The sequence below is a fragment of the Triturus cristatus genome, chromosome 3_2, assembly GCF_964204655.1.
Source record: "Triturus cristatus chromosome 3_2, aTriCri1.1, whole genome shotgun sequence".
NCBI lineage: Eukaryota > Metazoa > Chordata > Amphibia > Caudata > Salamandridae > Triturus > Triturus cristatus.
Genome location: NC_140584.1, coordinates 437980800 through 438005766, shown reverse-complemented (window position 1 = coordinate 438005766; position 24967 = coordinate 437980800). Strand labels below are relative to the sequence as shown.

At 48.2% G+C, this 24967-nt stretch overlaps 1 protein-coding gene across 1 annotated transcript in view; it reads right to left on the bottom strand.

Moving 5' to 3' along the window:
• Window positions 1–24967, bottom strand: part of CSMD2 (CUB and Sushi multiple domains 2) — a 1634099-nt gene that overhangs the window by 263939 nt on the left and 1345193 nt on the right. Inside the window, exons 28-29 of the mRNA XM_085648024.1 lie at window positions 24796–24934; window positions 12488–12675 (exon numbers count right to left, since the gene is read on the bottom strand). Of these exons, the coding sequence (XP_085504150.1) occupies window positions 12488–12675; window positions 24796–24934 (327 nt within the window). The remainder of the gene's footprint in view (window positions 1–12487; window positions 12676–24795; window positions 24935–24967) is intronic.

Here is a 24967-nt window from a genome sequence, read left to right as displayed (position 1 = left end):
GTGGATTCTAGGCCTGCAATAAATATGTAGTTTCCTCAGATGTAGATATAGTTAAACAGTCATGGGTGAGCGCGTGGGAGGTGATGTGAAGGTAGGTAGCAGTTTCAATATAGTATATATGTAAGTGCTGTCAAGAAAAGGTAGAGGAGCAGTCAGGGTTTTTATACAAATATGTATCTATATGTATGTAGGTGTGTGATAATTTTAGCATGATAAACCCAGCCAGTGGAGCACTGTATAAGATTAATAGCAAAGGGGCAGCCTGGTTCTGAGCATAGAAGTGGACTGTTACTCTGTCATGATGTAATGTTCTTTAAAGAGGTGTGTCTTCAGCGGGTGCGGCCCATGCAGTAAGAGTTGTGAGGCGGGGGCGAGCTGGGGGGAGTCCACAGACGGACGGAAACTTCAATACAAAAAGCAAATTTTGTTTCTTTAAATTTACATTTCCCTCGTCGTCCTATGTTGACTCCCCTCCCCATGTGTCCCCCTCCCCCCCGCAACCCCACCGCTCTTACCTGCATGGGCCATGCCTGGTCTTCAGCACGGTTCTAATCTATGTCTTTAGCACACACAAAGAGAGACAGAACAGGTAAAGTGATGCTCTTCAATGAAAACTTGAATTCTGTATCCAAGTGGCTAGAATGACGTAACAGAAGAATATTTTGTTAAATATAAGAGGGATTTGTGGCGCCTGGGAACAACTTTCCAAAGAGCTTTTCCTGTAGTCACTTCTTTAATAGTGACTCAATAATGTCCGATGTGTGAAGAATTTTGAGTTTTTCAGAATTAAATCAAACAAGTTACACACTGGGTGCAGCATAAAAATGGTCAACTAAATTTCAGTGAGAATTTAAAGGGAAAAAAGGCTCAGAAAATACCAGGACGTGTCAATTGGATGCAATAAGCACCACATCCGACACATTATGCCAGATGAGAGAATGCTCGAAATAGGTGCTATATATTGCACCCAATAAATAACAGTCCCTGTGGTATGGTTGTATCACACCTGACACCAGGCCATAGGCAGTAAGGTGTTTTCGCTCCAATCCCAAAGTTGAACTTCAGAAAGAGTTCAGCACTGAGCCCTCACAGACACGAATTCAGCAGTGATAATCTATGGCTATTTCAGTGTCATGGATGACTCTAGAGTGGTCCTTGGTACTGAGGTTGTTTGGAACAGCAGCTTACAGTGAGGCTCAGGGATGAGGGATATATGCCTCCAGTGAAGCAGAGGGGGTATCAGACCTTAGGAACTAGTTTTCATAGCTGGAGTTTCTTGCTGATGCAACAGTAGAATTGGGGAAATAGATTCGTTTTTTTACACTAGTGTGGTTTCACTTTTCAATGTCATGCTTCTCGGGTGTTCCCCTGGTCCATGAGCCTTCAATAATGAGCCATTAAGGGCCAGATGGGAGAAAAGCAAACTGGTGTCTGTCTTCCTCACAGTCACAACCACGTTCTTCCATTGCCCTTGGTGCCCCTGTGGTTACATGGATTTTGTGGTTAGTGGGCGCAGGTCAACACAGAAAGTCTGCATCTTCATTTATCCATTCAATGTAGAGTTTTTCTGGTTCTCTATTGGTGCATCAGCTTTGATCAGTTTTTGCTAAGGAGGAGGACCTGGTGATGCTTTAAAATTGGTTTGAGCGTCCACTGTTTGGTTTTTCTTCTGGGAGACACTCCTGGGGAGGGATCCTTGAAGTGGTGTACATTTGTAGACAATATTCTGCAACATCGGTTTGGTGGAAAAGAGTACTGGCCCTGGACCACAGTGCCACATGGGGGAGGCTGATGGTAGGTACTCTCTACCTCAGCTCAGACAGAATCAGGGACGCACGGCACACCCCAGTTCTCTGGAGCCAATGTTCTGATTAAGGGTGGCAAAGGAAGGTGCCCTCTTGTAGGGAAGAGCTGCATGGCAGAGGGAAACAGCCTTAACCACGCATCTTGAACTAGGTGGGGCTGAACCACGCAGGCGGTAGCACGCATGTCTGAACCACGAACATCCCTTAAGCACGTATATACATGTTTAAGGCATATGAGCGGTCTAGTTGCTGATGCTGCCGGGCGGAAGAGCAGGAAGCAGGAAGAGGAAGAATCGGGACGAGGTGGAGATATAAGCTGGGTTTTGAGAGGGTTGGGGTGGTTTTGTAGGGGTTGTGGGTAGTTTTCAGGGTTGGGAGGGGGTCAAGGTAGTTCATAGGGACGACAGGGGTCGGGTTAGTTTTAGGGCTCAGGGCGGGGACAGAGGTGGGGGTAGATTATTTGGATTGGGGTAGTTTTGCGGATGGGAGGGTCAGGAGTTTTAGGGCTCAGGGCTGGGGACAGGAAAAGGACAGTTTTAAGACTGAGGGGCAGTTGGGATGGGGTGATGGTAGGTGGGGTTAGATTTTAGGAGTAGGGGCTTGTGTTAGGGCTCAGGGAGGGGTCTGGGGTCGGAGTCGTTTTTAGGGGGCTACGTTGTAGGGCTCAGGGCAGGGGACAGGGTAGGGGCAGTTTTCAGGGGGAGGGGGCAGTTGAGAGTTTTCGGGCTCAGGGCAGGGGACGGAGGTGGGGGAAGATTATTTGGGTTTGGGGTAGTTTTGGGGGTGGGAGGCGTGGTAGTTTTCAGGGCTGGGGGGTCGGGAGTTTTAGGGCTCAGGGCAGGGGACAGGAAAGGGACAGATTTAAGGCTGAGGGGACAGTTGGCCTGGGGCGGGATAGGTGGGGTTAGGTTTTGGGGGTGGGGCAATTGAGCTCAGGTACGGGGGAGGTAGGGATTTTAGGTATAGGGTGTTTTTAGGGTTTAGGGCAGAGGGGAAGGAGTTTGATCTATAACACAAATGCCTATTTACCAAACATGTCTTTACCACAAAACTGCGTGGTAAAGGCATGCGTGGTAAAGATGCGGTCGGGGTTTAGACCGCGTGGTTAAGGCATGCGTTATTGAGGCATGCGCTTTTCCATCACACAACCCATGGCACAAGCTCTCCCGTGAAAAGTCTTGTGGCAAGCGTGCATAGATTGATTGTTCATTGTGTACCCACCAGGCAATGACACCAAGCCTGATTTTGATACTAGCAATACTAATCTGGTCCAGTTTGTCAGTCTTTACAGTGGCTCAGCGTTTTTGATTTTTCTTGTTGATCTAGAGTGCTCAAAATGGCTGGTGAGCTAGTCCTCCGTTATCTGGGTGCTTTGCAGTTTGGCAAGCACTTCAGACAGGAGGAACAAGGATGGGAGATAAATGTCATCCTTTTAGATACCAGCTTCAAAAGAGTTCTGGTCACAAGCAAGAAATTATTTATGGGTGGGGTCATTGGGATCAACAGATTTTTACTTTCAGTCCTGGATACACCCTTAAAAACAAGACTAAGACCCTCATTTCGAGTTGGTCATTATATTCTGATATATGCAGTATTTCCTAGTACCAAACATACTAGAATTACAGGTATTGCGATAATAATTACATCATCAAATAAATGTTGGCAGATTAAATCTGCTACTATTTATGAGGGGAAAAAACTCTGTGAATACCAGGATATAAATTGGTGCAGTAAGCACCAAAACCTGTATGCTATTCCCCATTATCGGGGGAAATCTTGTAATTGGTTGGCATGTATTGCACCCGATTAACTACAACTCAGAAGGCATGCATTTTATCAGGTGCGACAAATATCACTCCAATTACCAGCCAACTCGGAATGAGAGCCTAACTGTCGGACTTAGAGGTTGTCAAAAAAAGCGGTGTATGTACTCTGCAACCTATGCACCCTATTTAGAGGGAATAGCCATCCATACACTTTAATTTGGGCATACGGGACATCTGTCACTATGAACCTTCAATCATGAGATCCCGACAAAAGAAATATCTAAATATTCCCCAGATGAGGTTGAGCCCATCTTGCCATTTAGTACAGCAGGATGAGACCCGCTGAAGACACATGGTACTAATAGAGTGGGTGGGAATTGCTCTCTGCACAAAAAGCATGAGGTTGACAATATCATCTATTAACACTTCACACCAGGTCTATAGAGCATAGTTTCGGGATACGTTTGTACTTGGTAGGTTAGCTGGGAGGCTGTAACCACATACCATTCTTGGTCTTATCATTACCCCTAGCTGAATATATATATCTGCCAACCCATGACTGAAAAGCATTAGGAGACACAAGCGCATGTTCTATTAGCATAGAGACAACCTACACATCCTGTGGGCCTACAATGCTACAGAAATGGTGAGAATGTCTTCATGAAGTGTCTACCGGACATTGACTCATGAAAGCATAAACTCTGACACCAGCTTAATGGGAAGTAAAGAACCAGGGACACTATCTAGATTTATAATTATGTATGGAACCAAAAAGGGAGAGGAAAAATATTCTGCATTATTGCCGCAAACTTAAAAGGACTATGGTATCTCTCCAGGGGAGGTTTAAAATTGTGGTGCTATCAATAGCCAACTGATGAGTTGTAGAAAAATATTATCTGCACTACAGTATTGAAGATAACCTGCTCATAAGATACAAGCCTCTACAGCGTGTGAGGGGCCATGTTTTATAAATAGCTGGTCATCATTTCCATATTTTGGTGGTGGGGTGCTCCAGGGGCTTGGGACACCCACTTGACCAATTGCTGACAATAGGGGTGAAGAATATTTTAGGTATAGATATACACTACAAAATGTACCCTTTATAACTCTGGAACCATATGTTGTAAAAAGATAGTTTCAATTTTTTTTCTAAAGCAGTCAGTGCTCTGGGGCAGGCTCGAGACCCTAGTTTGAATGGGGAACCCCCTTGTGTCCCTCTCAGACTGGGCAGGTTGTATTGACCCCAATAAAGTCAGGAGACTTAAGTGGTGGTTCATGCTCAACAGCAGGCACATTAATTTGATGATTTCACACATTCTTCACTAATGGTATATGTAGACGCCCTCAGATTTGATCACAGTGAGAGTACTGATGGCTCCAAGTTTTAGTGAAAGCTCATTTTCCGAGATGCTCTCCACTCAGTGAGCTGAGCCTTGATCATTTACCCCAGGTCATTATTCTCATAGTTTATCATCACTGTTCACATAGATGAAAGGCTGTAGGGTTCCTGCAGTATAGTAAAATAACTATAACATAGAGAAATGCAATAGTTGATCCCATCCTGCGTTCAAGTCAATGTTCCCATACTACAATAGAATAATTTGCCCCAAAGGATATTCATCATTCAATGGGGAAATTAAATTAACTGAGATATTGTTACCCTAGTCTAATGCAGTCCTAGTTTTATTAGTTTAACACTTGTTTTGAGGAGTGGTTGTTACCATAGTTATGGGAGTCCATGTTCCCATTTGCTTTGTGGAGTTATAGCTTTCATTGATTTGTGACTGCACTGCTTCCATTGTTGAAAAGAAATTGCTATTTATTTAGTTTATACAAGTCATGTTTTCACAGTTAATTAAAAAAATCCATTGACGTTTAATGCAGTTGGTTACCACAATTATTGGAATCCTTTTTGTCATGACTTAATGTTGTAATGTTTCCCTTTGTGAAATCAAATCAATGCTCCCATATTTCAATGGAATCATTGGGTTTAGCTCTTAATTGAGCCATTGTTCCTGTGGTTTAATGGAGTTGCTCCTCCCAGGGATTGAAGTAGTCAATGCTCCTATAGATTAAGGTAGTCAATACCTTCATAGATTAATGGACAGTTTGCTACTATAGTTTAATGGAGACAATGTTCTCCTAGTTTAAGACGTAATTATTTCATGGAGTGATTGTTAGCATAGTTATAGTGAGTAATTGTTCGTTTGTTTTATGGACTCATTGTTCCCATCATGTGGACGCACCATTACTTGCACACTTTAATGAAACCGATGTTTCTATAGTTTATTGGAGTGATGTTTTTACAGTTGCCCTAGTTATCACAGTTAATGGAGCTGTTCTCTAACTTTAATGTTGTTATTGTTCTCATGGCCATTTTCTCCATATTTCAAAAAAGTCCCTATTTGCTCTCTGTTAGAAGGTGGTTCTGACACTATGGGTCGTCCGGATTTTTCGCTTTTTGAGCACCTAATTGTTAAGCTTTTACTGTGGGGGAGCCTCATAAGTTGGGACTCACCCACAGTGAACTCACAATGAAAGAGACTGCATGGGGATTTTACTGGTGTCCCCCTGGCTTGACCAGGCCGCTGAGCAGCCCGCGGAGGAAGGGGCACCGGGCTAGTTACATGCAGACACGTGTACATGCATGTGCGGGCTGCGCAGGGGAGATTCCTGGTGTGCGCAGTCCCAGATCAAATACCAAGTGAATGTGGTGGCAGGACTTATGCAGAAATGGGTGTTGACATGGAATAGGCTTTATACAGTGGGAAGAAACATGCCAGGGAAAGTCAGTGTGCTTTACAGTGTGTATTCCATTATTCTCTTATGGGGATAGGGAGCACATGGGCTAGTTTTACTTTCCTAAGGCCTACAAATTCCAGACACGCACTAAAGTCCACTGTAACAGGTGTGAGAAGAAGTATTCTGCAGAGTCCAAAGTCATATTTGTACTGCTTTTGGGTCATCCAGAAATGTCCCATGTCTCTGAGTCAGTCATACCCAGGGCCTGGCTGAGGGCTGACCTCAGCAGGATGGATTGATAAACTTTCTTCCACAAGCTAAGGCCTCCTCTCCATGAAGAGAAGATGGGTGGGGCTACAGGCTCATCCATCAGCAGCTATCACTGGGTGCCAGGTACCAGGCTGCACCAAGGAGGGAAGGCAGCGAGGGGGGAAGGAGCTTTTTAAGAGACCATGTGGCAAGAGACCCTGGACGACGTCATTTTGAACAAACCCAGAGGTAGGTCAGGAAGGAGGGAGCAGGGGCAGTGAACTGATGTGTCGCTGTTTGATAGGACCAACAGAGACTTCCTGCCAGCCCCCTACTCAACTTTTAAAAAGTGCTTGCAAAGGAAGAGAAGCTCTCTCTGGGGTATTTGATACTGCTGGAACAGAAGGTGCTGGAGCCTGGCGCAATGGGCAGTTGGAAGGAGGAACCCCCTGACTGCCTCCAGGGTCCTGAACAGGGGCCTCTGCGCAGGGAGAAGAGAGGTCCAGGAGGAGAGCAGGCGAAAGGCTGGCGCAGGGAGCCAGTGAAAACAGCCCCCTGCTGAAGTTCACCCTCTTGGAGGCAAAGAGGGTAGCTACAAGTCCTCCAGATGTGTAGCACTGGCCATCAGGAGCAAAAGCAGGCCGGAATTATGCAAATCGGCAGCCTGGGGGCTGAGATATGCCCCCCAGAAGATAGGCAACCTTTGATCCCGCCTGGGACTGACGACGAAGCGCATGGGGCTCTGCTGCTGGTCGCAATTATGCCCCCGGGGTGGGTCAGGTCCCAGGGGCTGCCCCAGGAGGAAGCAAAGTCATGGGCGCCGTCATGCCCACCGTGAAATTGCCCAAGAAGGGGGCCAGGAGCCCACCCTGGCCCCCAGTGATGTGGGAGGAGCTGGGGGCAGGGAGCGCCGTCGCACCCCCCCCCCCACCCCCGCAAAGAGGTCTAGAGGAGCTCGGGTCCCCATCCCCGGGCCCGAAGCAAAGTCGGGGAGCACCATCGCGCTCCCCGTGAAGATGCCCCCCAGCGGAGCACCAGGAGCCCACCCTGGCTCCCGCCGACGCTGGATGAGGGGAGTGCCGTCACACCCCCCGAAGATGTTCAGGGCCCAGGATCCAATCCCCGGGCCCCGCGTGCTGGCAGGCGAGTGGGAGAGTGCCGTTGCACTCCCCTGGGAAGCTGGAGGAGCCGGCGAAGATCCGAGCGTCTACCCGCCGGTGCGGGCAGACCAGAAGAGGAAGCCGGCTCCCGCAAAAGCACGCGAGGGTGCTGGCCAAGCGGGGAGACAGCGGGGGCAGCCGGGGTGGGCTCCCTGAGCTGCCCTCCACCGGACAGGCATCTGGGGGTCCCGGGGTAGGACCAGGACCCTGAAAAAGCAAGGAAGTGCAGCGAGGGGCCCGGGTGGGACCGGGCCCCCAAAAGTTGGAAAAGGCGGCCGGGGGTGGGCTCCCCGAGCCGTTACACTCACCTGGGGTTCCGGGTGGGACCGGACCCTCCAACGAGGGATGCCACGGCTTGAGGCCCACATCACGGCTCTCCCCAATGCAGCGGGAGAGCCGCTGTTATAATATTCATAGAAAGGAGCCTGAAGCGCCCCATAATGACTTGCAAGGCATGGGGAAATCATTGTTGTTGGTGCCTACTGGCCCCCATAGGAGGGGGGTCACACTCATTTGTGAAAAAAGGTGCTGGGGGAGCTGCTGGAGAAGCGCAGTCTCCCCCAAGCACAAAGAGAAGTCCCTCCGTAAGTCACGTGGGGACTTGAAAAGAATAACCCCTCAAGGGCTCAGCCAGCTTTTAACACCTTCTGGCTGAAACTTTTGTTCTTCAGCTGAGGGTGTATTGAGAAGTGCATCAAGGAGTGAAGGGTTGAGTTGGGGATGACTGGAGAAGGGCATCCCCTGGAGGTGAAGAGGTGTAATTGCACCAGAAATGCTTTTACTAACGTTATTTCTTTTAGAGGAACTGAAGTTCACGTGTCTAATGTGAAGTACTTGTGGAAGGGGATGTCATAAGCAAACTGGGGTTATGTTGCCAGACATTCCTGCTAGGGTGTCTGACTGTATATGCGTAATCCTGTGATTTCATCTGTAATTGCAATGCATTCTAATGATCCACAAATGTGTTGAGTACTGTCAATCTAAAGTGATGTTTAAACATGTATTCTTGCTTCTGTGCTTAGGTGAAGAACCCAGACTGCTAGCCCTAAAGATGTAGAGGTGTATACTTCATGGTCAGTAGGAAATGCTTAATCAGAGTTATGTGACACCAAGGCAGGGTTACCTATTTTGAATGCTTGTTGAGATAATGGGGTGGGTCGCCACTGGGATGGTGCCAGTGCGCAGGGCCCTCGCTCCAGGTCATGTTCAACTAACTGCATTGGGGGCAAGATGATGTGCATACATGGGAGTGGTGGTATTCGACCCCCCCCCCGTGGGAGGGGTGGAGATGTTATGCAATGTCACAAAGTAATTGCAACAGCTTATGTATAATTGTAAATTGGTGTATAGTATTGAGTAGTGCGTGTGTTTAATAAATGTAGTCTTACTTTTATAAAGCAAAGTACAGACTGGACAATCAATTATTGAGTGTAATTTCTGCGCACCTGCAAATGGCGGTTACTAGCCCACACCACCTCCCTTGAGTAAGCCTCAGACTGCTCTGCAACGCTACCCTCTGAGCGTCAGGCGCTACAATTGGGTGTTTGGTTCCCAGTGAAGGACAAATGGAGTCATGTTATTTGTGCAGGCCTCACAGATGCTGCCTCGTTTTCCAACACTCTCATTGTTTAAAAATACATGCTTCATGGGGTAACAGAGTCAATGTTCCCTTGGTTTAGGGTAGTCGTTGTTTTTATGGTTTGATTGGGGTATTATTTGTAGAACGCAGTGACATCATATTTCCATAGTTGGTTTCAAAGTTGATGCCGTCATCACGTGAACAGAGGAGGCACTACAACAGTTTTACGTTGTCATTCTGGCTTTTACAACTGACTGTAGCCTTTACTCAATAAGTTTAAGGAGACAAAAGTTTCCACAGGTTTTGCAGAGTCGTGTTACCTCAGTTTAATGAACCCTTGTTGTCATAGACGAGGGAGCCTTGTTAACTGAATTTAACTTTGTCAATATTAAATTAACAGCTTCGCAATTTCACTTGATTCTTGTTTCCACAATAAGGGGGATTAAATGTAGTCAGAGTTCCTCGCATGTTTATTGCACCCTTTAAACTGTACATTGTTTATTTTGTTTTATGGAATTCTTGTTTTCACACAGTTTCTGTTCTATGGTTTATGTACAAAAAATAACCCCTGTGAGCGTTTTCTAATTAAATGAAACCACTGCTTTCCTGATTAACTTGAGTCAATATCTCCAAGGGGAATTCGTGTGTCTCTGTATCCTTCAGTCATTGAACAATGTAAATACCTGACAGGACCACTGGCGGGACTCCATCCAGAAGCACCAAGCAGTCAGATTTCCAAGCCTTTCCATGGCTCCAGATGGAGGGTTTCACCGTTTCCCTGGCATGACTGGACCAAGGTGCACACAGACCCATGCTCTGTGAAGACTTTAAGCATGGGCCGGCCATCTGCTGAGATTGGGATTAACACTGAGGGGAATTTAAATTGTTGAAAAATGGAACCAACAGAATTCTAAACTACAACTGGTACTTAGGTGCTACTTATTCTGCCAGATAACTGCTCACAGACCTTGTTAGGACAGACTGAGCTTTCCATAGCATCAAAGGAGGTCCTAGTCAGTTATTTCGCCACTGATGTTTGAAAGCACCGTGCCGCTTCTTCCTACAATGGCCCTTTGCTTTCAGTGCACATAGATGCATTATGCTACAACCACTGGAACAGGGTGGAGGTTTACAAATCTCCTGTGCGGATTATTTAAACCTGCTTAGCGGCTTGGAGTGATGTTTCCTTCCTTATTACAATGTCAATGCCCATTGTTGTTGGCTTTTGTTGTGCATGCCCTGTGTTTAAGAGGATCAAGCAGCTTATGTTAAATGGAGGAGGGCTTTCGGCCACAGCAAAGCATGCACCTGACAACTCTATGTGAGCCATGTGAACACGGACTTCAGCCGGGGAGCACCATCCCTAGCCCTCCTTGCAGGAGATTAAGACACAGCAACAATCTGAGACCGACTGGCAGGTCCCAAGTGATGCAAGACCAAGATTCTAGATTAGAAAAGGGTCAGAGTTTTCCAGAGGAAAGGGAGAGATACAGACAATCCCATATCAACTGAAGGAATGGAATGGGATGTAGGGGGGACAGACTACAAGGCCAAAGAGACAATCAAGCTGGCAAGAAAATTATTTATAAGTGGGGTCATTGGAATCTACTGATTGAACTAAAAAAATGTTACGTATTATCCCAGAATGCTCCATTCTAAGAGAACGGAAAAGACTATAGAATGGCATAAAAGCTTATTTTGTAGCACCTTCTTAGACTTCTTGGACTCTGTATGGCTATGTGGCCAAGTAAGTAAAAAATAATCACTACCTATATGCCAAGAGCTTAGATTTGCTAACTAAGAAATTATTGTAATACCCTCATTAATGTGGCTACCATTTGAAAATGGTCCTTCGACAAATGGCTGCGTTCATGCACAATATTCTCCTGGCCTCCTTGAGATTACAGGACATTAAGACATGCAAATTAAATGTTCATTAATTCATCTAATTTACATATCTCACATCCACCTCTGCACTTCTGTATAATTTCTTACCTGGTCTACATTTTGCAACCCATGAGTCACTCACCTTGAAAATATATTCACTCACTGGACTATTATTGCGTTTCTTAAAATGAAAGTTAAGTTAAGCAAAGCAATACATTTAGGACCTAATTTATAAGGCTATTGCGCCAGCAGTGCGTCACTTTTTCTGACACACCAGCGGTGCATTTTGCCTGCCCATATTTACAAGGCTGCATAAAGTCACCCTGCGTGACTTTTATAGGCCCTGTAAATATGGGCTCCTTTCACGCATTACTCTGCAAGAAATGGGCGTTCCGCGGGTGTTGCTGTGGGTTTTCCCACGCAACATCCATGGAACATGACAAATTCCCGGATTTACAAAGTTTTGTAAAGTTGGGAATGCTTCAGAATCCTACGCCTCACCAGTGGAGGCATTAGAGTGCCACAGCGAGAAGAAATACCTTTATTTCTCCATTTGTTTCCTCTATCTATGCGTGCTGCATTCTGCAGAACGCATTGAACGAGGAAAATGCCATCAATTATTGTTTTTGTGTAGGATGGTGTCCCTTCCCGCACAACGCAATGCAGGCACCCTTGCAACATGACGCAAGGGTGCGTACACTGGCGCAAGGCAGCCAATTGTGCGCAGCACAGGGGAAAGCACACAAATGCGTCATATTGTTGTTAATATGACTCATCCCTGTGCTTTTAAAATGACGCCACGCAGCACAGTAAAATGGCTTGCGGCCGTGCTGCATCTTTTTTGGTAAATCAGGCCCTTAGTTTTGACGTTGTTTTTTACCATATGTAATCTGGGAGGCAAGGGTCAAGTTTTTACCTACCAAAATACCTGCTATTGACCTAGAATGGTTTTTATGCATACTTCAGTTGAGTTTCCGGCAAGGCGGAGACAGAGGTTCTTAGGAATATGGGAACCTGCAAACCTGGTTCAAAGGTTTGAACACAGAGACCTTGTCCAGCAGCTGAAAAGAGAAGCACTAGGGCAGCAGCCACTCACAAGTTCAAGCTTAGGATCTTCTTCCAAAAACAGCTTTCTTACTTGAGTTTACTACAAAATGTCCACCTTGATCTATTGTTTATTTCTGAATTGTGACCATGGATATTAAAATTCAGTTCTACATTAACCCTCCAGGTGTTACATTCATCCATCCTACACTTACTGTACAACTACTTTCGCACCCTTCCCTGGGCCTACATTACCGGTGTACTCGATGATGAAGCCGGCGTTGCTGACAGACGCATCACTACGAAAAGCGAGAAAGAGACTGTTGGTGCTGCTCTCGATCCGCTCCGGCAGCTGAGAGCCATAGAAACTCCCAATCAGGGGGCTTAGTGAGTTCGACCCGTCATAGATGTGCAGGAAGTCGTAGCCAGGCTCCAAATTAAAGCTAAAAAGAAAAAGAAAAGGTACATTTTAGAGTGATGGTACAATGCTATGGAGATAGAGAGAATGCCATACACAGTGCAGAATTACCTCTTGTTAGACCTGTCAGCCCTTTGGGTGGTCCCTCCTCATCATTATTTATTTTGTCCCACTTTTGCCTCAAACCCTGTTTGAATTTTTCCTTTTTGGGAACCACCAGACTTTTTAGTGTTGCTGCAGATTCAGGGAGCCATTTTAGCTACCCCTGGAACTTCTGTCTGAGGGCCTGGAGCACAAAATGGTGGCCACCTGTGACATCACCAGCATCCACTGGAACCTACTAGCACCTTCCAGAACATTCCAGAACCCTGTGACAGTTGGAGGCGGTTTAGAATGTTGGGAAGCTAAGACAGAGAGTTGGCAGTTGGAGCTGGCAGTTGGCACCTGACTGGTGAAGAGAGAGCAGCAGAAACCTGAAGGAGGAAGGAGTGAGGCAGCAGGGGTGGAAACTTGTGCCTGGAGTGGGGTCCATAAACCCACCCTTGATACTAGTCCCTACTGACTGAGCCCAGCCTGGAGCCCTGTGTGGGAAGAAGCAAGAAAAACCATCTTAAGGACCTGGACAGCAGGAACAGGCCTTAGAAACCAAGAACAGCAAGATCCTGACCTGGATACTGGTTTCCCTGGAGCCGGACGTCGAGTAGCCTGGAGACCTGGAGCCCGAGGTGGAGAAGCGGCGCTGACTGGAAAAGCAGACGTCGTACCCGGAGCCGCCAGAGATCGTGAGAGGGCGCCGACGGAGGTCGTGAGGAGTCCCAGAGGTCGAGGAGGAAGTCACCCAAGGTCGAGGGAGCGGCGTCGTCGGGGGAGTGAAGTCCGCCCTCCGGAGTCGCCGGAGACCGAGGTGAAGTGTACCGGAGGTCGGGAGTGGAGATCGCACTCCGGAGTCGCCGGAACCTGAGAGAATCGTGCCGGAGGTCGGGAGTGGAGGTCGCACTCCGGAGTCGCCGGAAACCTGAGGAGAGGAGCACCGGAGGTCGGGAGTGAGGATCGCACTCCGGAGTCGCCGGAAGTCGACATCGAGCCAAGGCCGGCCGACGTCATCGAAGCTGAGGTCGCCATCGGACCGGAGCCGCCCGAAGTCGACATCGAGTCAAGACTGCCCGACGCCATCGAATCGGAGGTCGAGATCGAGCCGAGGCCGCCGACATCGAACCGGAACCGCCTACCGGCGTCGTCAAGAACTGACATTGTGCCGAGGCCGCCGACATCGAACCGGAACCGCCTCACGGCGTCGACACGACTCCAGCGGCGTCGGAACTTCAGAAAAAGGGCAGTAAGTGGAATAGAGGGCGCCAAAGGCCCTGTGGAATCCTAAGAGACTACTCTAGGGGTTAGAGAGGTGCTGGAACCAGCTGGACTGTGCCAGGGGTGAGCTGAGACTAATTTAGAGGGGTTGGGTAGAGTGGGAGAGCCAGGTCTCTGGTATTCCCCCCTTGATCTACCTCAGTTTAGGCCTCAGCCTTGTCCAAGCCAGGGAGTAGACACCCTCAAGCCTTCCACATCCCCACAAGCTGTGCCTGGGCCAAATTAGCCCATAGTAATGTCAAATGTGATCTGATTCTATGAGTGTCACTGTCAGCTTTTAATTATTTATTGGGGGCACTGTATTTATTGTATTTAACCTATTTATTGCTTCACTGTATTTATTGGTCCACAGTATTTATTGATGCACAATATTTATTGGTTTGCAGTATTTATTGCCTCAGAATATTTAATTGCCTGTATGTATTGCACTTATATTTATGCCTTTATTATTTATGATCACCCCTATTTATTGAATCATTAAGCCAGTATTTATTTGACCTGCACTATTTAAAAAGATTGTATATTGTGATTGTGTATTATTTATCTAATCAGCAACTAAGAGAAAAAGAAGATAAAGAAAGATATTTTCATAATTTTTACGGTGTAGAGTCGTTTTTGGAATGGATGCACGCATGGTTATTGTATGGGTATGTCGTATGCTTAGCACGGTGCCTGATTCCTGACCACTCGAGCCAAGCTACCACTGTATGTCCTGGAAAGACCCCGTTACCACCAACCTCTTCAGGCGTGGGAGTGGAGTAAATTTCCAACATTAATTGGTGTTCAGTGGTGGGATAGAGCTGTGCCTACGTATACTCAACAATAACTGTGGGTAGTCCATAGGCCTACACCGGGAGTTTTCTCAAAGCGGCCTTCCTAATTGTGGGTTTTTTGTTTTTTCCAAATTTACTCTGGTGGTGGGAGGAGGTATTATTAAAGGTACCCCCCTGCATTGTTACTGCAAATAACTGTCCTCTGACCTGAGTGGGCAAGATGGAGTTTGTACTGGAGAATTTAGAAACGTACACTGTGGCCCAACTCAGGGAGTTTTGTCAGCGGGAGGGGGTGTATTGTCCCCCAGGAGCAAAGAAGGGTGCACTCCAAACCAGCTTAAGGGCTTGGGGGGAGGCACGCCGAGAAAGCAAGGCTGAGGAGGAGGACAGGGATAGAGAGCCCGACAGTGAGGGAGCTGGTTTGTACCAACCTGAGGTGGGGAACCTGTCAGCGGGGCCCAGGACACTTTCCAGGAAGGGCAGCAGTGCCTCTAGCGGTGGCTTGTCTGAAGTGGAGTTAACAGACCGGAGGGAGAAAAGGCAGCTCACATGGGACTTAGCAAGGCTGGAGAAAGAGAAGGAGGAACAGAGGATGGCTCATGAGCTAAGGCTGAAAGAGATAGATCTTCAGATCCTGAGAATCGGGGCACACCCTGTACCTAACGGTGGCAGCGAAGAACGAGAGTACACCAGGGAACCCAAACCCTACCTGCCAAAGGACATAGTAGCTAGCTATGGAGTGGGTGACGATATCGCCAAGTGGCTAGCGGCCTATGAGGTCTCGTTAAGGGCCCATGGGGTTCCAGAGAAGTACTGGGGAGGGGGATTGTACAAGTACATGCCTCCAGCTGGTAGGGATGCTTTATTGGCCCTCGAAGAGGATGAGCAGACCTACTACCCCACCATGAAACTGGCGCTCATAAGGAAGTTTGGACTAACACCCGAAAAGTACAGACAGAAGTTCAGGGGTAGTCACAAACTGGGCACACAGAATTGGGTGGACTTCCTGGACTATGCAAAGAAGGCACTAGAGGGTTGGATTCAGGGCAGTGAAGTGAAGAACTACGAGGGGTTGTTTGATCTAGTACTGAAGGAACACCTGCTCGAGAAATGTTTCCCTGAACTGCGTCAACACCTGGTGGATAGCAAGCTGACCAGTCCCCGGAAGCTTGCTGAGGAGGCGGACATTTGGGCTAGTACCCGGGTGTCCACAAGGGGGACTGGAGAGGATACTCAAAAGGCCGGACAGGGCACCCCCCAGAAGAAAGAGGGAGGGGAAAAGAAAAAGGAGTTCTCCAAAGGCCCCCAAAATAACTTCTAAGGGAAGGGAACAGGATTCACCCCTAGGGCTAACCCACCCAGAAACCCTAATCCTGGCCAGAGTCAGCAGCCAAGGGTTGTCCATTGCTACGAGTGCGGTGGCGTTGGACACTATAAAGGAGATCCGAAGTGCCTGAAACGACCACCCCCTCCCACTGGAGGAAAGACCCCCGGAGTAGCTAGTGCAGTGCTCGGGGAGGAGATGCCCTTAACTAAGGGAAGGGAGTGGGCGGGTGTCACTTTAGTGTCCCTGGGAGAACGGGAGATGGTTCCTAAGATCCAGGTGCCCGCAAATACTGTAAAGTATGGGCAGTGGGTCACCATCAACGGCCAAAGAGGGGAGGCTCTGAGAGACACAGGAGCCAGTATGACTATGGTACGTAGCCAACTGGTGTCTCCAGAGCAGGTAATTCCCGATGTACTCCACCCAGCCGCGATGGCTGACGGCAGAACAGGCCACTATCCAGTGGCCGAGGTTCCCTTTGAATGAAGGGGGGTTGCAGGTTCACTTCGAGTTGCCGTAAGCCCTGCCGTGCCAGTCGATTGTCTGCTGGGGAATGACATGGAGCACAACGCTTGGAAGGAGGTGGAATACCGGACTCACACTGAGATGCTGGGTACACCTGATTGGGCCTGTGTGAGCACAAGGTCCGCGACTACCCGGAGAGGGAGTTCGTTTCGGCTGGAGCCTGGAACAAAGGCCCAGCCAGCTGCCAGTCAAGGGAAGAACCGAGGACAGGAGGAGCCTGCCTCGGCGTCCACACCCCGTAGGACGGATAGGCCACCGGAGGTGGTGGACCAGGAGTCTGCGGTGGGGGACGTTACCAACCTGGAGGACCTACCCATCCCGGCCGAGTGGCACGTGGAGGGAGGCCCGTCCAGGGAGGAATTCTGCCAGGGCCAGGGCCAGAGAGTGCCCTACCCTTGAGGGGCTGAGGCGACAGGCCGAAGCCCAGGCAGCAGGGAACGTTGAAGGGAACTACAGTGTTTACTGGGAGGATGGCCTCCTCTACAGTGAACCCAAGGCACCCCTACACGGATCATCACGAGCCTTGGTAGTCCCTCAACGTTATCGAGCCTTCCTTCTGGAGTTGGCTCACGAGATACCATTGGCAGGACACCTGGGGCAAGACAAGACCTTCGCCCGTCTTGTCCCACACTTTTATTGGCCTCAGATGAAAGTGTCGTCCGATACCTACTGCCGGAAATGTGTGTCTTGCCAAGCCAGTGGGAAAACAGGGGTGAAGCTGAAAGCTCCCCTGGAACCACTTCCTGTTGTTAGCACCCCCTTTGAAAGGGTGGGCATCGACATTGTGGGTCCGTTAGATCCACCAACGACAGCTGGTCACAGGTTTATCCTGGTTCTGGTGGATCATGCCACACGGTACCCAGAGGCAATACCTCTGAGGACCATAACAGCACCTGTTGTGGCTAGGGCCCTGATGGGAATCTTTACCCGAGTGGGTTTTCCCAAGGAAGTTGTGTCCGACAGGGGGACCAACTTCATGTCAGCGTACATGCGGGCGATGTGGAAGGAGTGTGGAGTGACCTACCGGTTCACAACTCCTTACCACCCCCAGACCAATGGTCTGGTGGAGAGGTTTAACAAAACCTTGAAGGGCATGATCAGAAGTCTGCCTGAAAGCCTGCGGAGGAAATGGGACGTCCTCCTACCCTGTTTATTGTTCTCTTACAGGGAAGTGCCACAGAAGGGAGTGGGCTTCAGCCCCTTCGAGCTTCTGTATGGGCACCCTGTACGTGGACCTCTCAACCTGGTGAGAGACGGATGGGAAAGAACTCCCAGAAAGCTTCCCCAGGACGTGGTGAGCTACATGCTGGCCTTCCGGAGCCAAATGGCTAAGTTGTGGAAGCAAGCTTCTGACAACTTGGAAGCCAGCCAAGCAGTGATGAAGGCGTGGTATGACCACAATGCTCACCCGGTGGAGTTGGAGCCTGGCCAGAAGGTGTGGGTGATCGAACCAGGAGAGCTTAGTGCCCTCCAGGATCGCTGGTCAGGACCCTTTGAGGTGTTGGAGAAGAAGGGTAAGGCTACCTACTTGGTGGACCTGAAGACCCCTCGTCAGCCCCTGCGGGTGCTGCACGCCAACCGCCTCAAACCCCACCACGAGAGGCCCGAAGTCATCTTGATGATGGTGACTGACGGAGGAGAGGACGTGGAAAGCGAGCCTCTCCCTGATTTGTTTGCGTCTCAAGAAAAGGATGGGTCGGTGGAGGGAGTGATTCTCTCCCCATCTCTAACTCCTGAACAGCAGGAGGACTGTCGCCAGGTCCTGGGACAGTACTCTGCGTTGTTCTCCCTTGTCCCGGGTAGGACTCACCTGTGCGTCCATGACGTGGACACAGGAGACAGCCCACCTGTGAAGTCCAAGATCTACCGGATGTCAGACAAGGTGAAGGCCAGCATTCATAGTGAAGTCACTAAGATGCTGGAGCTAGGAGTGATCGAACCTTCTAGCAGCCCCTGGTCCAGTCCGGTGGTGTTAGTACCAAAAGCTGCACCACCGGGTGCCCAACCAGAACTGAGGTTCTGTGTGGACTACCGGGGACTGAATTCAGTGACCAAAACTGATGCTCATCCGATCCCTAGGGCGGATGAATTGATTGACCGGCTGGGAGCTGCCCAATATCTAAGTACCTTTGACCTTACTTCTGGGTACTGGCAGATCTCTTTGACTGATGGAGCAAGGGAAAGGTCAGCCTTCTCCACGCCCAATGGCCACTACCAGTTCTGTGTGATGCCCTTTGGGCTCAAGAACGCACCTGCCACGTTTCAGCGCCTGGTAAACCAGATCCTCACCGGAATGGAGAGTTTTTCTGCTGCTTATCTGGATGACATAGCCGTCTTCAGTAACAGCTGGGAGGATCACTTGCGTCACCTGCAAGCTGTTCTCCAGGCCCTGAGACAAGCTGGATTGACGATCAAGGCCAGCAAGTGCCAGATCGGGCAGGGGTCGGTAGTGTACCTTGGACACTTGGTGGGTAGGGGAGCGGTGCAACCCCTCCAGGCGAAGATCGAGGCCATCATGGCCTGGGAACCCCCCAAGACACAGACTGAGGTCCGAGCTTTTCTGGGCCTCACGGGATATTACCGCCGCTTCGTGAAGGGGTACGGTACCATCGTAGCCCCCCTCACGGAGCTCACGTCCAAGAAACAACCTCGACGGGTAGTCTGGATGGAGGCTTGTCAGCAGGCCTTTGTGAGATTGAAGAAAGCCATGTGCGAGGCCCCGGTCTTAAGGGCCCCAGACTTTTCCAAGGAGTTCATTGTCCAGACAGATGCATCAGAACATGGCATTGGGGCAGTGTTATCGCAACTCAACGAAGAGGGTCTGGATCAACCCGTGGTCTTCCTATCCCGGAGACTACTTCCCAGGGAACAGAAGTGGAGTGCAATAGAGCGTGAAGCCTTTGCAGTGGTATGGGCTCTGAAGAAGTTGCGGCCATACTTGTTTGGCTCGCACTTCCTAGTTCAGACCGACCACCGACCCCTTCGTTGGCTGATGCAGATTAAGGGGGAGAATCCCAAGTTGTTGAGGTGGTCTATTTCCCTACAGGGAATGGACTTTCAGGTGGAACATCGGCCTGGAGTGGACCACGCCAATGCAGACGGTCTCTAAAGGTATTTCCGCCTTAGTGATGAGAACTCCCAAGGGGTTGGGTAGCTCTCCCCACTTTCAGCTGGGGGGGACGCGTGTTAGACCTGTCAGCCCTTTGGGTGGTCCCTCCTCATCATTATTTATTTTGTCCCACTTTTGCCTCAAACCCTGTTTGAATTTTTCCTTTTTGGGAACCACCAGACTTTTTAGTGTTGCTGCAGATTCAGGGAGCCATTTTAGCTACCCCTGGAACTTCTGTCTGAGGGCCTGGAGCACAAAATGGTGGCCACCTGTGACATCACCAGCATCCACTGGAACCTACTAGCACCTTCCAGAACATTCCAGAACCCTGTGACAGTTGGAGGCGGTTTAGAATGTTGGGAAGCTAAGACAGAGAGTTGACAGTTGGAGCTGGCAGTTGGCACCTGACTGGTGAAGAGAGAGCAGCAGAAACCTGAAGGAGGAAGGAGTGAGGCAGCAGGGGTGGAAACTTGTGCCTGGAGTGGGGTCCATAAACCCACCCTTGATACTAGTCCCTACTGACTGAGCCCAGCCTGGAGCCCTGTGTGGGAAGAAGCAAGAAAAACCATCTTAAGGACCTGGACAGCAGGAACAGGCCTTAGAAACCAAGAACAGCAAGATCCTGACCTGGATACTGGTTTCCCTGGAGCCGGACGTCGAGTAGCCTGGAGACCTAGAGCCCGAGGTGGAGAAGCGGCGCTGACTGGAAAAGCAGACGTCGTACCCGGAGCCGCCAGAGATCGTGAGAGGGCGCCGACGGAGGTCGTGAGGAGTCCCAGAGGTCGAGGAGGAAGTCACCCAAGGTCGAGGGAGCGGCGTCGTCGGGGGAGTGAAGTCCGCCCTCCGGAGTCGCCGGAGACCGAGGTGAAGTGTACCGGAGGTCGGGAGTGGAGATCGCACTCCGGAGTCGCCGGAACCTGAGAGAATCGTGCCAGAGGTCGGGAGTGGAGGTCGCACTCCGGAGTCGCTGGAAACCTGAGGAGAGGAGCACCGGAGGTCGGGAGTGAGGATCGCACTCCGGAGTCGCCGGAAGTCGACATCGAGCCAAGGCCGGCCGACGTCATCGAAGCTGAGGTCGCCATCGGACCGGAGCCGCCCGAAGTCGACATCGAGTCAAGACTGCCCGACGCCATCGAATCGGAGGTCGAGATCGAGCCGAGGCCGCCGACATCGAACCGGAACCGCCTACCGGCGTCGTCAAGAACTGACATTGTGCCGAGGCCGCCGACATCGAACCGGAACCGCCTCACGGCGTCGACACGACTCCAGCGGCGTCGGAACTTCAGAGAAAGGGCAGTAAGTGGAATAGAGGGCGCCAAAGGCCCTGTGGAATCCTAAGAGACTACTCTAGGGGTTAGAGAGGTGCTGGAACCAGCTGGACTGTGCCAGGGGTGAGCTGAGACTAATTTAGAGGGGTTGGGTAGAGTGGGAGAGCCAGGTCTCTGGTATTCCCCCCTTGATCTACCTCAGTTTAGGCCTCAGCCTTGTCCAAGCCAGGGAGTAGACACCCTCAAGCCTTCCACATCCCCACAAGCTGTGCCTGGGCCAAATTAGGCCATAGTAATCTCAAATGTGATCTGATTCTATGAGTGTCACTGTCAGCTTTTAATTATTTATTGGGGGCACTGTATTTATTGTATTTAACCTATTTATTGCTTCACTGTATTTATTGGTCCACAGTATTTATTGATGCACATATTTATTGGTTTGCAGTATTTATTGCCTCAGAATATTTAATTGCCTGTATGTATTGCACTTATATTTATGCCTTTATTATTTATGATCACCCCTATTTATTGAATCATTAAGCCAGTATTTATTTGACCTGCACTATTTAAAAAGTTTGTATATTGTGATTGTGTATTATTTATCTAATCAGCAACTAAGAGAAAAAGAAGATAAAGAAAGATATTTTCATAATTTTTACGGTGTAGAGTCGTTTTTGGAACGGATGCACGCATGGTTATTGTATGGGTATGTCGTATGCTTAGCACGGTGCCTGATTCCTGACCACTCGAGCCAAGCTACCACTGTATGTCCTGGAAAGACCCCGTTACCACCAACCTCTTCAGGCGTGGGAGTGGAGTAAATTTCTAACACCTCTAAATTCAGAAAAATATATTCATGCATCTCCATATTTTAGTTTTTTTAATATAAAGATTAAATGGGAAGAAGACCCACCTATTAACATACTCACTGGTTATGAGTAAAAGAAATGGTTGCTTATTGATGCATGTATTACCGAAAGAATTCTGACTGTTGTGGTTGCGATACTGGATGACAAACGGAATACTGCGACTGGTGCAGTACATTAGCTTGGGTGACCACACCGTACTTGAGTACAGATGGTTAGATCTGAAAAGGGAAATTGTGGTCATGTCTAAACTGCACCTGGAGATTATATCTCGGTGGATTGCATCTCAAGTGGAACCTCTATATTGGTGTTTGGCCTGCAGATGTGCAAGTGACTTGTGTAAACTGGTGTGAGCTGTACTTGCACGAGGACTGGTAAAGTGTTTTGTAGGCTGAAAGAGGATTATTACTTTTATGAAGAACACCTGGAGGAACTTGCTGTGCTCCTGTGCTCCTGTGTGGAAACCAGCTGAAGAGGAAACCTATGTGATATCTAGTTACATCTGGAGAAGGTACATTTGTGGTCTTTTTTTGGGATACTACTGGAGATTAAATGTTTATACCCCCTACCTACAGAATTACTACTGAGTGAAATTAACAAAGCCTTAAGAACATATCTTCCTCCTCTGCCAATGGAGTAGACGTTCCATATTGTTGATGCCAACATCTACGTCTACACCCTTTTAAGCATGTAAAAATGTTATTTCTAAAAAGAAAGTCAGCTGATCGTCTGACCAGATTGCCATCATTTGTGTTTTCATGTCTTGAGACTGTTGTTAAAATAGGTTTGACATTCATGTAGCTTCATTGAGCACTGCTCTAGCAGTTATTGCATTTCACGGAACTTATGACCTGCTTGCAAATCTGAACAGGATTGTCAGTTGGAACTGGCAAGAGGTAGGGGTTGGGAATCAAGCCCAGGAAAAAGGTCCGATCCAGCAGATACAGTCTGGGACATGAGAGTCACTGTTGGAGAAGGAGAAAATGTGGCAAGAAAACAAAGCAGAAACAATGAGACAGGGCAGGTACCTGGACGCCCAGTGGGTATGTACTGTAAGGGCAAACCCAAGCTAGGGTTGCATGAGGTTTTTGAGAAGACACAGTATGCTAGAAACTTTTGAAAGAAGCAGATCAGGGATAATCTGGGATTTTGTCAATTGAATTAAATACATGTGAAGAACATTCAAAGGTAGAAAGAGCCAACCTACCTGTGACTGGAGGCAATGATGATGTCCAAACATTTTAAGTTGGCCATGTTTATTGAAAGAGATAATGGAGTAAGATTGAAGTAGCAGGGGAAACAGCCTTTACAACAAGGTTTTAACCACGTTGAGCCTTAACCACGCATTTTTTAGCACACATGTTTCTACCATGTATATGTTTTTACAACGCATGCCTTTACCAGGCATTTAAGGTAAATTAGGGGGCGTGGGAGTCTCCCCTCACAAATACTTTGCAGATATATATAAATGACAACAATGTGTGGTAATGGCATATGTTGTAAAGAAATGCGGGGTAAAAAATGCATGCTTAGGACATGCAATGTTTTTTCCTGCGTTGGTCAGTCGCACAACCAAGTATGTAATGATAGCAATTTATGCAATTTTGGCTAACGAGGCTATGCAAAGCTTTATTTCAAATATAGAAACTTAAATCAGTGTTTAAGTTGATTTAGTAGAGAGTTTAGATTCTATCTAAATCTGTCTTTCAGGTGACCTCATGATGTCCTTTTAGCATGTATTGCAGTAACATATATTATATTATATATTCTATATAGCAACACCCACATTACTTGGAGGACAGAGCGGTCAATTCCATAAACCAGGGGTGTATTAAGGTATCTGTAAAGTAGGCACATATTGAGGTCACCCACCAGCCAAGGGCCACGCTGCTAAATTGATCTAGACAATCATAATACTCTCATCTGTGTCTTTTGTTGCCTCAAGCTCTTCCTCTCTCTGCCAACCTTCACCTCCGCTTCCATCTCTGTCTCTCTTTTTCCTTTTTCTACCCAATGACTCTCTACTTTTCTACCTACCCCACTTTCTCTGTCTTAAGTATCTTTTACTCTAGTGTCTCTAGAGTCTATTTCCCTACTATGCTCGCACTGCTTTACCTCTCTCTATATCTCTTCAGCTCTCTTACTTATGCTTACTTCCCTCTGTCTAGCTTGTCTGTCTCTTTCTGTACCTCTCCCCTGTCTATTACATTTCTCTACTTTATGGCTACCTCTCAATTTTGCTGCATAATATCTCTTTCTGCCTCACCAACTTCTAAATTGCATCCTTTGTTCTACTTTACTGTTCTATCTAATCCTTTCTCTCACTTTCTCGATCTCACCTCTCTACCACCGTTACCTATTTTTCTCTGCCTCATCCATCCTTCTGTCTCATGTCTCTCCTTACTTGATATCACCTCTGTACCTAAGCTGTATCTCTGTGCCTCTAGTCTGTCTATCTCACTTCTGTTTATCCCTCCTTTCTTTCAATACACTTCACTACTCCAACTCTCTCTACTTGACTCTCATAAAGTCATTTCTCACTCTACCACTCTCTCTGCTTACGTCTAATACTCTACGTTGCCTCTCTATTTACAGTTCTGCACCCCCTACTCTACAGCCTACTGCTCTGTTATAATTTTGCACACACCTACTCAAAAACATTAGGCAAAATCTAGTGTACAATAAACAGTAAATCCCAAGCTTAAGGCATTGTCAAGGGCCTTAGTAATATCAGCTACATAGGAATGAAGAGTAATTCATCAATTCAGAATTCATGCAAAAGAACTTAAAAATAAGGATCTAGAATTTGGCAAAAATTCAGAACTGAACATATACTGGGCATAAGATTCTACTACAATTGTACGCTGCTTTGCAATTAAGATTAAGAGAAGAGCTTTGCTAGCATTACTTACGTATTGAAGACCAGGGCAATGACGTAGTCAGGTGACACCTTCAGCCTCCAGTCACATTCCTTCCCAGGTGGATAAGGCTCTGGATACTGGGGAGAGAGAATGACTCCTGAGGGTCCGGTCAGATTCCCTCCACAGGGGGCTAAAGAAGAAGGATAAGAATGAGGTATATAGT